Genomic DNA, 15,771 nt, shown 5'->3' on the forward strand with positions numbered 1-15,771 from the left:
AAAACGTAGAAAGAGCGCCTGCCCCCAGTTTGAGGTTGCCTCCCACAATTACTGAAACAAGGCATTAAGGAAGCATTTTCTCACAAAGCAAAATGTGTAAATATTTTTCTTAGGAAAAAAAATACTGATAATACATAAAACAATGTGCACATTCAGTCTTGGTACTTTTCCTTCATCCAATTTAACCAATTTCTAAACTGGTGACTTCTGTATATATTCACTGTGGATAACGTGTAAAGATGCATTTCTGGATCATCTTTAGAGGAAAGTCTATTCAGCATCCTCTTTTCCTAGAATCCCACCCCAACCCCTCAAAAAAAAAAAAAAAAAAAAAGCAGACCTGCTTTCTCATTGAGTCACAAGAATTTATAAACAGCTATACTCACTTCTAAAAGCCAAGTCAAAAGAACCAATCTGGGTTGATAAGGAAAAGGCTGGCTGAGAAAAATTAAGTCCCTAAGGAGTTCTTGATTTTCAAAGGAAAGTGAAGGGTTGGTTGGGTTCTAATCCTTGGTAGTTTAAATGACGGCTATTCCAATCAAAATATATCACTTCCCAACATTTCACATTCACATTACTCTCACTATGGGAGTTTTCCCTGCCTGGGTGTGTATTCAGGGGATCTGGGTACATTTTAATTCTAACTGTAAAAAGCAGGAAGAAAAAACTTAAAACAATCATTCGGGTGTCCCCCTCATTAGCAGATTGTGTGTGTGTAACTTAGAGGACTATTCATTCAGACCCTAGACAACTACAGTACAAATATGACACAGGGCACTGAACCTCAAGTTCCTCATTTCTTAAAAAAAAGAAGAAGGGCATCAGGGGGTATAGTTTGACTTGGATAATTTCTATGCTCATTCCAGCTACATAACATTTTATGATTATGATCCAGCCTTCATTTTTCTTCCCTTCCTCACCTGCTCGCCTTCCATCTCAATGGAAAGCCACACAGGAAAAAGGAAAGGAATCCCAAGTTGCTGCCAGCTCTGGTGAGAGGTCTGGTTGGGGAAGAGGTTAGTAGGTTACTAAGTTGAGAGTGAGTCTCCTCTGACCATGTCAGTGATCCACAACCTTCCTCATTTCTTGGGGCTTTACGCTAAAAGCAGCTCCTAAAGAGATGCTATTGCCCTGTAATCACTGGAGGAGAAAAATCATTCTCCACTGGTAAAATTACTTAAGAAATGGAGAGCAGTATTGCAATCAAATTCACAAATACTGATGGGGGTATCTAAAATGTTCAAGGGTGCTGGACAGTACCTTGAATGGGCCATCCAAGATCATCACTATGGTCTTTCATGAAACCATTAACGAGCTCTCCAGCCACACATGCATTCAAATACATTCCAGTAGACACTGAGCTCATCAAGAGCAGGGCTGTCCTTTCCATCTTTATAGCCATGACTTTGCACAGGGTTGGCACAAGTTCGAAGCTCAGGAAATACCTGTCAAATGGAACAAAAAGGACAAACGGCACAACCTTCGGTCATCAGCTTCACCAGTCAAGCACAATGGCAGCTTTCCATCTTAGTTTGTCTGTTTGTAACAACATAGCAATTAATTAAGCAGCTTTAATCTCATAAGGGCATTTTTCCTTAAGAGAAAATGAACAAAAAACACAGCATTCATCACCAGTGCTTCCTCCAGGCAAAAATTTAAAGATTAAATTTAAAAAAATAAATGAAGCCACTTAAAAAAGGTTTTCCTGGGAAGCTTCAGCCAAGAAGAAGAAGCCTTCTAAAAAGAGGCAATTACATGAAAGGGGCCAGGGGCTAGATACATAATCCCCAGATTTGACATTAACCCAACAGGCCCAGATGACTTCTTTCAGCAGATACAATCAACGGATCATGAACATGTTCCCGAAGTATCTTTCCCACTTGATTAAAAAAAGGGCTGAGAGCCCCCTTCTTAGGGCATTACATTTCTTGGATTTCCCATCAGAATGACCTCTACCCTCCCACCTCTCATAACTTCCCCTTTAATAAGAAAAAACACAGAAAGCATATACACAAGGAACAGAGTTAGGAGAACATGGGAAATTTCTATGGTGAATCAGATTCCAGTGATTTGTGAGAAATGTTTGTTTTCTGAGATAGTGTATCTTTCATTCTAGCTCACAAACCCTCCCCATCATTGTTTTCCTTTGTCTTTTTCTCCAAAGAATTCACGTCAACAACTCCATTTGTGACCAACTTCACAATCAAGCAACAGGAGAGGGAAATTTTCCAGAAAAAAGTGTTCAGGTTTTAGTTGTTAAGTATGGGAAGCATCTTAAAATACAGATAATACCTTAGTGGTTTTACCCTCCTCCAAAGCCAAGCAGATTAAAGATTAAGTCTCCTCCCTCCTTAACCTAAACTGCTTTGTCTATATTTGAAGGACTGCTGCTCAGCTGGAAGTTTGGAAACAACAACTGTCAATACCATTCGAGGTTCCACAGTAGGTGGTCAGTAAGCTGGATCCAGCTTTTGGAATATTTGCCTAACAAGAAATTTTCACTCTGCACCTGATGCTAAAACTTGTTGCTACTGCTAAGCAATTTCTTAAAATGAAAGTATTATTTGGGGGAAATATTTAAAATATATATCTTTTCTATTAAAAATATTTATCTTTTTTCCAAAACCAAAAATCAGTTCCAACTGAAGTGTTTTTCAAATGATTGAAGATATAGAAAAAGGTGACAAGTGGAAAAATAAGTGTCTTTGCTACTACCAATGAGACTAGCCTTCCAATAACATTTACTAAGATCGAAAAGGAACTCCATGAAATGGCAGTTAACTGATGTCTTCTCTGAGGGCATTTAGTAAGTCACCCTCCCTGTCCTCTACAAACCAGAGCCAGCTCTTCTATCTTGGGCACCAGTATGCCCTCCAGCAGCCTTTGGAGGGCGTATGTTGCTGGTAGGACCTAAAACTGAAGTGGTATGAATATAAAGTACTGATGTATATTTTCTAAACAAACATCTGCACGTGTGCACGCACAAACACACAGAACACAGAATACATACATTCAGGTAAGTGACACTCCCCACCAAAGTAGTCACTGAGGAGGTTCCACATATCTCAGTGATTACCAAAATACTTAAGACATCTCTGGAACGCCTCTTTGGGAACTGCTTATGAGCTGCCCAAGAAAACGGCTCTGACTGCTTTACAGATGCACCTCATTTCTGACTCCAAACCCTCTAGGTAACCTACCTTCTCTTCCAGAAGCTTCAAATAGCTTCTGACTAGTTTCAAACTAAAATTCTCTTTCCTATAACCCCAAAGATTAAAGATTTGCCGAGAAGAAGGGAGGCAAATCTCCTGAGAAGAAGCAAAAGTAGGTGATATAGTAAATCCTTTGTGATCTTGATAAGTGAGTCGTTGTTCTGGATCTTAGCTTCTGCCTTAGTAAGAGGAGGAAGTTGGAATAGGTGACCATTAACGTCCTTTGCAGTTCGAACATTAGATGTCTAGATGTCTCTAGACTTTGAGGACAGTTCCAGAGATGTTTTCACCAATGGCAACATCATTGGAAAAACTATGCAGCATCCTGCTGAGGCCACCTGAGGGGAACAACATACATTGGGATATATAAGATCTAAAAGGTTTGTTAAAATGCCAGTCACATGACTTTATAGTAACAGCTCATACATGCACAGGGAATGCCAGGCCACCTGAGATTCCCTAAAATCGTATCTTAATCCCTACTCTCAATGAGCCCAGATGGGCAGAAGCACCAAGCACCACCAGAGATGCAAAAGACACATGGTGTCAGCTGCTAAGGAAAATAAACCCCAAAGGTCCATGGGACTGAATTTACCAGCTGCATCCAGCTAGATTCCTTGTTTCCACAGTAGGGAGTTTCGGTATTGTTCTTGCCTGACTTCTGGGCAAATTTTTTGGATTTTAGATCAACACTGCAGATAACTCTTGGCCATATGGAGAGTAGCAATGAAGTCCAATCGTAGTTTATCTAACAAGAGTGGAACCCCAGGAAAACAGAAGGCTGTACACTGTAGGGATGGGGATAATTGCACAGTATATGTTTACACTTCCAGTCAATCTCAAATATCTGCATGTGGATTTTGCACAATCAACATTCAAAGCCCAGCTAGCTTTCTCTAGGCTCCCCTGGTACGTCCTTGGATCGCTGTCCATTATGGCAACCTCTTAAGTGTGGAAAATCCATGGGATTTGTTGTTGGGAGACCCAGCAGTCAGTCTGGGCTATGCCCTTAGTAGTTGAGAGAACCTGAACATCTGCACTGCAGTTTCATCATCTAAAAATGGGACTAATACCACTTACATGTTAGGTCTCCTGAAAAGACCAAATTAAACAATGACTACGAATGTGGTCTGTCAACTATATAGCATTAATCAAATGTTATTTTTTAAACAAGGAATGTAAATTAACTTTTGTAGAAGCATAAAAACTGATTTAATTAGGAATATTTACTTGTGGTAAGGGTAAGAAGGGGGAACATAATCTTTTTGGATCTGCCAAAGAACTACACTGTTCCACTTCTTTGAAAAAAGATGGAACTAATTTTTATCTGCACGGCTGATATAAAACAACACCTGTTGAAAGAAGTCAGGAGGTCTATCAGTTTGAGAAGGTATCCCCTTTTCCTCTACCATTTCTAACCCTGGCCATTGTGCTCCTGAATCTCATTCCAAGCAGGTGCTGCCAGCTTTGGCCCAGACGCCCTAAGGGGTGGGTCACTTAGGGGGTGAGGAGCGCTTCTGGCCTGGGTCACAGGGAGGCAGAGATGCAGCTCCCTTGGATATATATACTACAAAGGCCCGAGACCTCTCAGAATCATGCTAGACAGTGTTTTGCCATTAAAAGAAACCCAAAGTGAGAACACTCATTTCTTCGGGGTAAATGATCAAGCCCAAAGACCTCTGAAAAATAGGCAACACTGTTCAGCGGGTGCTACTTGGCCCCAGCCATGCTACTGGACCGCAAGAGGTACTGATCCACGCTTCCTTTCCGCCGACTCACAGTCCGCCTCTCACTGTCAAACACGCGCTGCAAGTGCAGAGCGAGCTGCCGGTCCTCTTCCTCTTGCTGCAATTTCTGCTCCATCTCTCGCAGTACTGGGTCTGCTGGGGCCAGACCCACCTCACCACTGCTTTGTCGCAGTTTCTTAAGGGAGCCATTTTGTTCCAAGTGCTTGGTCTTACAGCGTCTTTTCCTGCCCCGACGCAAGGAAGGAAGTGGCTCCTCACCTAGGTTGTCTGCCAGAACACCGTTAGGCAGATCAAAATGATTCACTGTCTTCAGCTGTTTCTTTGTTTTGAGGACCCCGCCCAAAACACTGTTTTTAGGTAGCACTGAATTAACTGCTGAGATTTTCATAGTTGTCGTTATACAGGTTTTATCTAACTTGGCATCTGGGGATGACCCCGACCCTTCAAACTGCTCTCTCTCCAAAGAAGTCCCACTGGCTCCCACTTTGAGTTCTGAAGAACAGCAGGTTTCTAATGGGATCTCAGTGCTCCTTTTACTGTCACCGCCCTGTTCTGCTTTTGTCTGGCTAACAGAGGGGAAATAATCAAGGTCAGTGGGGGTAGGTCCTGTATAGTCAGAGAGTACTTGCCCACTGGACAGTCTTGTATTTAAAGCCAGAAGTGGCTTCTCCTTGCTAGAATGGGTAACTTCAGTGACAAGTAAGTCTTCCCCTGTTTCTGGAGCCAGGGAGGTGAGGGTGGCTTTCGAAAGGGTCTTTTTGATCTGTCGCTCCTGAAAGATCTGTTCCCACTTTTTGAGGATCCGTGGACTGGCCTCATAAGAAGTCTGCTTCTGCAGGCTTCTGTTTAGGTTGCGGGGTGTTGATTTGATGATGAGGGGACTCAGTACACGGCCATCAGGGAGTCTCTTGGGAGGAGTACACGGTGAGCAGACAATGGGCTTGAAATGGTTTAGTTCTTCAGAGATGCTGTCGTTGCTCTCAGGGCTGATGGAGCGCTCTGGCTTATGCAAGGAAGCCAAGGATGAGAGGGAGCTGAAGGGCAGACGCTTTTCAATGGTTAAGTCAGGGGCCGAGAGGCAGCGGTTGTTTTGGGTGGACAAGAGGACGCCAATGATAGGGTTGGAGGCTGGGGTCATGGTTGTGACCTGAAAGAGATTTAAAAGATTACAGATACATACATATATACACATATTTTTTTTTCTTCGTAATTCCTTCTTGATGGTAGAGGGATAGGGAGGAAAAGACTAAGAAAAGGGATAAAGGGTCATATGAGCCTAAGAAATGTGGAAAATCCCTAACCTAGAATGCACCCACCATTTGCAGAAATTCCTACATTCTTGAAACAATTAATGAAATTGAAAATTCTGGGGAAAAAAAACTCATCCAGAACTTTAAGAAGGTTCTTCTAGTGGCCCTCATTCCACCCATCTGGCTACTAATTCAAACTCTCTTCCTTCACATCTATTTTATAAAATTCTCCAACATAATTAGTATGCCTAGGACCCATTCTGCCTCTTCTCATCTGGAACAGTTTCTCCTGTGGCCATGTGCAGGACGGGACTAGAGAGTCCCATAAGCCTGTGTCTGAGGTCTACCTTGGCTTTGCTGGTCGGGGCTGCTCTCAGTCTGCCCTTCACTCTGTCCTGACCAGTGTCACTGCAGCTCTGACTCCTTTCCATCTTGGAATTTAGGTTCCTAAAAGAGAATAAATAAAATACAAATAGTCAAAAGTAGCCCATGATTGCTAAGGAAAAAGAATGACAATCTCCTCTGTGCTTTCAAAGCCACGCAGCTACAATAGAAAATGAATTAATTTATTAACAAAATACATTCTAAGAACAAATCCTGCCCAAAGAGAGAGGGAGTTCTCCAGAGAGGACATCTGGTTTAAGCCTTTGTTTCCAAACTCAGATCCTGCCTAAGTAACGCAAGACCAATGGCTATTTCACTCACGCTTAGAGAAATGTAGGGACACCTCACCTTCCTTAATAGGGTGGATACAGTATTAAATCACCTTTACAAACAATACATTTTTTTCCTTTGATTAGGCCCAAACCTCTCCTCAAGCAATCTAAATCAGCCATGAAACAAATATTTAAGTACTTATAAAATGCATAGCAATGCACTAGATTCCTATGCAAGGAGCAAAAATTAAATATAGTCTCTCCCTTAATCCATTACATTTGAGCTTCCAAAGGCCTACATCCTTTGGAATTAAGAGGTTTCAAGAACACATGACTTTTCTTTTTTTGTCTTATGCATGCATTACATTATGACTTTACAATGCAAACCAAAAACCGAATTACCTGTATTATAACATTAATCTTACTGTGTAAGAATTATGTACAGATGACTGTCACCTGCCCCAGAGACTGTAAGTAGGGATTCTTGACTATCTTATTACTCACCTTTGTTTTCTACTCTCCAACTCTTGCCTAATACATGTCTGGTGAGACTAATCCTTTTACAAATGTTTGCAAGAGATATTTCACCTGTGATACAACTCTGCTCTATAAGCATTTAACATACACTTACTATATGCCAGTCACTGATGAGCACTATCTGGGCACTGGAAATACAGAAAAGAATGAGGTACAGTCTAGGTCTTCAAGGAATCAGAGTCCAGTGAAGCAGACAAATAATTCAATACAATACGGTGAAATGGTACAACAAAAAAATTATGCCTAAGAATGGCATAAAAGAGAGAGTTATTAATTACCTGGGATGGAGTGAGAGCAGGGTTGCAAAAGCCTTCCTATGGCATATATATTTTGAAGGATAAATAAGAATTTGCCAGAAGGCAAGATGGACACATGGCCACGTAGATGATCCCAAACAGAAATTATTTCCTTGAGTGATTCTATTTAGCTCTGGAATGGAATAATCGTATCTACTCTTTTGAGCAAAAGATTTAAAATTTTACTATGCCAGATTAGTTCAGAGAAAACTTATAAAGGAGGTAATAAGGTACATTCCCAGAGTTCCTCTCCTCTCCCTACATCTCTAGTGAAGGCCTAGCCTACCTATTCCAGCATTTCTGTGTTATTCCTCCCATTCAAACCCCTCTCATCCTATGTCTCATAGCCACATCACCTTGCTAGATGGCTCCAATCTGATGAACTAATCTATGCTATGGTATTAATAGGAGAAAATGATGGCCAACCTGTATCACATGTTTGCATTTTACCAAGAAAATTCAACACTGAACCAAAAAATAAAAATAATGTGAGAGTTGTACCATCTGGTGGGAGGTATATTTTGGAGCAAGTAGGAAACTGCAACATTACCCTATAAAGGCAGCTGCTTACAAGTCAGCTTGGTTTGTATTTTACCTAGAATAATACTGAAATTCATTTGCATTCCCAGAACTCACACAAACTGTCAGTGGTGCAAGTTACCCAAAAGTAAACTGTACAGTATATTAAAATGCTGGGATGAATAACATTTACTTTGGGTCAAGAGGAATGGATATAGAGCTGAAAGAGACAGCATTACTATGTCAAATATGTGACTTGTTTCGCATGATTCCATTGGAGAAACAAGTACAAACTTAAAGGAAAAGATTTCCTGATCAACATAAGAAAGAACTTTATAACTTTCAATAGTAAGAGCAGTTCAATGATATCTGCCTTGGGAAGTACTAAGCTCCATGTCATTAGAGGTGTTCAAACTGAGGCTGGATCTATACTTTAAGGTCCAAACATTCCAAAATTTAAAATTAGCTTAATATATATACTTTTTAAAAAACAGGCTATGCATCCATTTTGTCAGCAATAACAGTCAAATTTAAAGACACTGGAGACATGCCCAAGTTATCTGATGTACAAATGACAACTACTTGTTGCTGGGGAGAACTTCTTAACATGCCCTCTAAACTCTGTTTTGGTGAGAGAAAAGGCCCAGGGAAGAAACTCACACTTGCAGCACTCAAGCACACAACAAGGACACCTAAATAGTTTCTGACAATCTAAAATCTTTTTGGTAAACCTCAGTATGGCTGAAACCGTCATTATCTCTTCCATTCATTTGATCAGCAGACTTTACTGAGCACCAACTGTGCAAAGCACTTGAGACAGGTTGATGAAAAGATAATTTTGACCCACAGAAGCATCCAGTCACTGAAGTTCACCACAACATACCACAAAAGGGCTATAAGAGAGCAGTAATTATACAACTAAACTCTTCAAGTGTTTTCTTTTAAAAGTTTCATAGTTTTATCTCTTACATTTAGGTATCTAAACCAGTTTGACTTAATTTTTGTACATGGTGTGAAGCTGGAGTCCAACTTCATTCTTTAGCATGTGGATATCCAGTAGTCTCAGCACCATATGTGAAGAGACTCTTCTTCCCTCCACTGAATGGTCTTGGCACCATTACTGACAATCAACTGACCACAGATGTATGGGTTTATTTCTGGACTCCCAATTCTATTCCACTGATTGATATATCTTCCCTTATTTCAGAACCATACTATTGATTTCTGTAGCTTTGCAGTAAGTTTTGAAATCAGGAAGTGTGAGTCCTCCACCTTTGTTCTTTTTCAGGATTGTTTTAGCTATTTGGGATCCTTTGCAATTCCATATGTGAATTTCAGGGTCAGCTTATTCATTTCTGTGAAAAAAGAGATTGGAATTTAAATAGGTATTGTAATGAATGTGTAAAAAACAAATTGGGAAGTACTGCCATATTAACAATATTAAGTCTTCTAATCCATGAGCACAGAAAATCTTTTCATTTCTTAAAGTTTTCTTTAATTTCTTTCAACAATGTTTTGTAGTTTTTAGTGTACATGTCTTGCACCTCCTTGGTTAAATTTATTCATAACTATTCTGGGTTTTTGTTTTTGTTTTTTTTGTTTTTTGAATTTTTGTATTTTAATTAATTTATTTTTTATACAGCAGATTCTTATTAGTTATCTATTTTATACACATCAGTGTATACATGTCAATCCTAATTGCCCAATTCATCACACCACCACCCCCACCCCGCCACCACTTTCCCCCCTTGGTGTCCATATGTTTGTTCTCTACATCTGTGTCTCAATTTCTGCCCTGCAAACCGGTTCATCTGTACCATTTTTCTAGGTTCCACATATATGTGTTAATATACAATATTTGTTTTTCTTTCTGGCTTACTTCACTCTGTATGACAGTCTCTAGATCCATCCACGTCTCTACAAATGACCCAATTTCGTTCCTTTTTATGGCTGAGTAATATTCCACTGTATATATGTACCACATCTTCTTTATCCATTCGTCTGTCGATGGGCATTTAGGTTGACTCCTAATTTAGGTTGATGGGTTTTTGTTTTTTTGATGCTACTGTAAATGAAATTACCTCCCTAATTACAGTTTCACATTGTTCACTGCTAATATACAAAAATGCAACTGACTTTTGTGTGGTGATCTTGTATCCTGCAACTTTGCTAAATTTGTTTATTAGCTCTAATAGTTTTTTCATGAATTCCTTAGGATCTTCTACGAATAATACCATATCATCTGTGAATAGAGATGTGAAAGGAAGAATACTTCTTCCTTTGCAATCTGGATGCTTTTTCTTTTTTCCCATTTTTACTGAGATATGTTTGACATATAACATTGTGTAAGTCTAAGGTGTACAATGTGTTGAGATTTGATACACATATATTGTGAAATGATTCCATGGTAAGGATAGTTAACACCTCCATCACCTCACATAATTACCATTTATTTTTTGTGGTGAGAACATTTAAGATCTACTCCTCTTAGCAACTTTCAAATACATAATACAGTATTGTTGACTATAATCACCATGTTGTACATTAGATGCCCAGAACTTACTCATCTTACAACTGGAAGTTTGTACCCTGTGACCAACATCTCCCCATTTCCCCCACCCTCTGGCAACCACCATTATACTCTCTGTTTTTATGAGTTTGGCTTTTTAAGATTCCATTTATAAGTGACATACAATATCTGTCTTTCTCTCTGACTTACTTCACTTAGCACAATGCCCTCAAGGTCCATCCATGTTGTTGAAAATGGCAGGATTTTCTTCTTTCTCATGGCTGAATTATATATAAACACACACACACATACACACACACACACACACCCATATCTATCTCACATTTTCTTTATCCATTCATCCATGTATGGACACTTAAAGATTGTTTCCATATCTTGGCTATTGTGAATAATGCTGCAATGAACGTGGGACTGCAGATATCTCTTTGAGATCCTGATTTCATTTCTTTGGATACATACCCAGAAGTGGGATTGCTGGATCATATGGTAGTTCTATTTTCAAATTTTTGAGGACCCTCCATACTGTTTTCCACAGTGGCTGCACCAGTTTACATTCCTACTAACAGTGCACAACGATTCCTTCCCTTTCTCTACATCTTTGCCAACACTCATCATATCATATTCTTGAGGACAGCCATTCTAACAGGTGTGAGGTGATATCTCATTGTGGTTTTGATTTACATTTCACTGATAATTAGTGATGCTGAGCAACTTTCCATGTAACTGTTGGTCATCTGTATGTCTTCTTTGGAAAACGTTCAGTTCCTCTGCCAATTTTTAACTGGATTGCTTGGAATGTTTGCTTTTGGGTTGTATGAGTTCCTTATATATTTTGGATATTAACCCCTTATCAAATAGACAATTTGCAAATATTTCCTCCCATTCCATAGGTTGCCTTTTCATTTTGTTGATTTTCTTTTGCTGTGCAGAAGCTTTTTAGTCTGATGTAGTCCCACTTACTTATTTTTGCTTTTGTTGCTTAGTGTCATCTCCAAAATACTGTTGTGAGACCAATGTCAAAGAGCTTTCCCCTTATGTTTTTTTTTTCCTAATTTTTATTTTGTGGCTGTGTTGGGTCTTCATTGCTATGCGCGGGCTTTCTCTAGTCGCGGTGAGCGGGGGCTACTCTTTGTTGGGGTGCGTGGGCTTCTCATTGCGGTGGCTTCTCTTGTTGCGGAGCACGGGCTCTAGGAGCGCGGGTTTCAGTAGTTGCAGCATGCGGGCCCAGCAGTTGTGGCTCGCAGGCTCTAGAGCGCAGGCTCAGTAGTTGTGGTGCATGGGCTTAGTTGCTCCACGGCATGTGGGATCTTCCCAGACCAGGGATTGAACCCGTGTCCCCTGCATTGGCAGGCAGATTCTTAACCACTGCGCCACCAGGGAAGTCCCATCATCTTTCATTCTATTAATGTGGTGTATCACATTTACTGATTTACCTATGTTGAACCATCCTTGCAACCCAAGGATAATACCACTTGGTCATGGTGTGTGAGCCTTTCAATGTGCTGTTGAATTCAGTTTGCTAATATTCTGTTTGGAATATTTGCATCTATATTAATCAGGGATATTGACCTCTAGTTTTCTTTTCTTGTGGTGTCCTTATTTGGCTTTGGTATCAGGGTAATGCTGGATTCATAAAGTGAGTTTAGGAGTGTTCCCTCCCCTACAATTTTTTGGAAGAGTTAGAGAAGGACCAGCATTAAATCTTCTTTAAATGTTTGGTAGAATTCACCAGGGAAACCATCTGGTCTTGGGCTTTTCTTTGTTGGAAGGTATTTTATTACTGATTCAATTTCATTACTAATTTCAATTTCATTACTCATTACTCAATTTCATTACTCTGTTCAGATCTTCTATTTCTTCATGATTCAATCTTGGTTGGTTGTATGTTTCTAGGAATTTATCCATTTCTTTTAGGTTATCCAATTTGTTGGCATATAATTGTTCACAGTAGTCTCTTGGGATTCTTTTGTACTTCTGTGGTATCACCTGTGATGTCTTCTCTTGCATTTCTGATTTTATTTTTCTGAGCCTTTTTCCTTAGTTAGCCCAGCTAAAAGTTTGGTAATTTTATCTTTTAAAAAAATCAGCTCTCAGTCTCATTGATCTTTTCTATTTTTTTTCTGGTTTCCATTTATTTCTGCTCTGGTCTTTGTTATTTCCTTCCTTCTGCAACCTTGGCCTTAATTTGCTCTTCTTTTTCTAGTTCCTTGAGGTATAAAGTTAGGTTGTTTACTTGAGATCTTTCTTTTTTCTTAATATAGGTGTTTATCACTATATATTATGCTTCCCTCTCAGAACTGCTTTTGCTGCATCCCATGAGTTTGGTATGTTGTGTTTCCATTTTTGCTTCTTTCAAGATATTTTTTTTTTTTAATTTATTTATTTATTTATTTTTGGCTGTGTTGGGTCTTCGTTTCTGTGTGAGGGCTTTCTCTAGTTGTGGCAAGCTGGGGCCACTCTTCATCGCGGTGCACGGACCTCTCACTATCGCGGCCTCTCTTGTTGCGGAGCACAGGCTCCAGACGCGCAGGCTCAGTAATTGTGGCTCACGGGCCCAGTTGCTCCGCGGCATGTGGGATCTTCCCAGACCAGGGCTCGAACCCGTGTCCCCTGCATTGGCAGGCAGATTCTCAACCACTGCGCCACCAGGGAAGCCCCAAGATATTTTTTATTTCCCTTTTGATTTCTTCTTTGACTAACTGGTTGACTAATTGCTGATTAATGCCCCTATATTTGTGAATTTTCCAGTTTTCCTCCTGTTATTCATTTCTAGTTTCACACCATTCTGCTCAGAAAAGATACTTTGTATGATTTCAACCTTCTTAAATTTGCTGACTTGTTTTGTGACTTGTAAGATCTATCCTAGAGAATGTACCATAGGCAGTTGAGAAGAATGTGTATTCTGCTGCTGTTGGATGGAATGTTCTGTATATGTCTGTTTGGTCCATTTGGTCTAAAATATAGTTCAGTTCCAACATTTCCTTACTGATTTTCTGTCTGGATGATCTATCCATTGTTGATTTAAGTAAGCTGCTGGAGTCCTCTACTAATATTGTATTGTTGTCTATTTCTCCCTTCAGATCTGTTAGTATTTGCTTAATATATTTAGGTGCTCCAATTCTGGGTGCATATATATTTACAACTGTTTTATCTTCTTGATAAATTGAACTCTTTTTCATTATATAATGCCCTTCTTTGTCTGTTGTTACCATTTTTGGCTTAAAGTCCATTTTCTCTGATATAAAATGAGCTACTCCCACTCTCTTTTCCCACTTCAGTTTTCATTTGTATGGAATGTCTTTTCCCACCCTTTCACTTTGAGCCTATGTGTATCAGTAAAGTTGAAGTGAGTCACTAGTAGGCAGCATATAGTTGAGTCTTGTTTCTTTATTCATCCAGCCACTCTATGACCTTTTTTTTTATTAGTCGTCAATTTTATACACATCAGTGAATACATGTCAATCCCAACTGCCCAATTCATCACACAACCACCCCCCCACCGCTTTCCCCCCTTGGTGTCCATACGTTTCTTCTCTACATCTGTGTCTCAATTTCTGCCCTGCAAACCAGTTCATCTGTACCATTTTTCTAGGTTCCACATACATGCGTCAATATACGATATTTGTTTTTCTCTTTCTAACTTACTTCACTCTGTATGACAGTCTCTAGATCCATCCATGTCTCTACAAATGACCCAATTTCGTTCCTTTTTATGGCTGAGTAATATTCCATTGTATATATGTACCACATCTTCTTTATCCATTCGTCTGTCGATGGGCATTTAGTTTACTTCCATGACCTGGCTATTGTAAATAGTGCTGCAATGAACATTGGGGTGCATGTGTCTTTTTGAATTATAGTTTTCTCTGGGTATATGCCCAGTAGTGGGATTGCTGGATCATATGGTAATTCAATTTTTCGTTTTTTAAGGAACCTCCATACCGTTCTCCATAGTGGCTGTATCAATTTACATTCCCACCAACAGTGCAAGACGGTTCCCTTTTCTTCACACCCTCTCCAGCATTTGTTGTTTGTACATTTTCTGATGATGCCCATTCAAACTGGTGTGAGGTGATACCTCATTGTAGTTTAGATTTGCATTTCTCTAATAATTAGTGATGTTGAGCAGCTTTTTATGTGCTTCTTGGCCATCTGTATGTCTTCTTTGGAGAAATGTCTACTTAGGTCTTCTGCCCATTTTTGGATTGGGTTGCTTGTTTTTTTAATATTGCGCTGCATGAGCTGTTTATATATTTTGGAGATTAATCCTTTGTCCGTTGATTCGTTTGCAAATATTTTCTCCCATTCTGAGGGTTGTCTTTTCATCTTGTTTGTAGTTTCCTTTGCTTTGCAAAAGCTTTTAAGTTTCATTAGGTCCCATTTGTTTATTTTTGTTTTTATTTCCATTACTCTAGGAGGTGGATCAAAAAAGATCTTGCTGTGATGTATATGTCTAAGAGTGTTCTTCCTATGTTTTCCTATAAGAGTTTTATAGTGTCCGGTCTTACATTTAGGTCTCGAATCCATTTTTAGTTTATTTTTGTGTATGGTGTTAGGGAATGTTCTAATTTCATTCTTTTACATGTAGCTGTCCAGTTTTCCCAGCACCACTTATTGAAGAGGCTGCCTTTCCTGCATTGTATATCCATGCCTCCTTTGTCATAGATTAGTTGACCATAGGTGCGTGGGTTTATCTCTGGGCTTTCTATAGTGTTCCATTGATCTATATTTCTGTTTTTGTGCCAGTACCATATTGTCTTGATTACTGTAGTTTTGAAGTATACTCTGAAGTCAGGGAGCCTGATTCCTCCAGCTCCGTTTTTTTCCCTCAAGACTACTTTGGCTATTCGGGGTCTTTTGTGTTTCCATACAAATTTTAAGATTTTTTGTTCTAGTTCCATAAAAAATGCCACTGGTAATTTGATAGGGATTGCATTGAATCTGTAGATTGCTTTGGGTAGTACAGTCATTTTCACAATATTGATTCTTCCAATCCAAGAACATGGTATATCTCTCCATCTGT

At 39.5% G+C, this 15,771-nt stretch overlaps 1 protein-coding gene across 1 annotated transcript in view; it reads right to left on the reverse strand.

The window, feature by feature from the left end:
- Nucleotides 1-3,320: 3,320 nt before the first annotated feature.
- Nucleotides 3,321-15,771, reverse strand: part of RNF169 (ring finger protein 169) — an 89,913-nt gene continuing 77,462 nt past the window's right edge. Inside the window, exons 5-6 of the mRNA XM_061202866.1 lie at nucleotides 6,558-6,657; nucleotides 3,321-6,107 (exon numbers count right to left, since the gene is read on the reverse strand). Coding sequence (XP_061058849.1) covers nucleotides 4,923-6,107; nucleotides 6,558-6,657 — 1,285 coding nt within the window. The 3' untranslated portion in view covers nucleotides 3,321-4,922. The remainder of the gene's footprint in view (nucleotides 6,108-6,557; nucleotides 6,658-15,771) is intronic.

Source organism: Eubalaena glacialis, chromosome 10 (genome assembly GCF_028564815.1).
Source record: "Eubalaena glacialis isolate mEubGla1 chromosome 10, mEubGla1.1.hap2.+ XY, whole genome shotgun sequence".
Lineage (NCBI taxonomy): Eukaryota > Metazoa > Chordata > Mammalia > Artiodactyla > Balaenidae > Eubalaena > Eubalaena glacialis.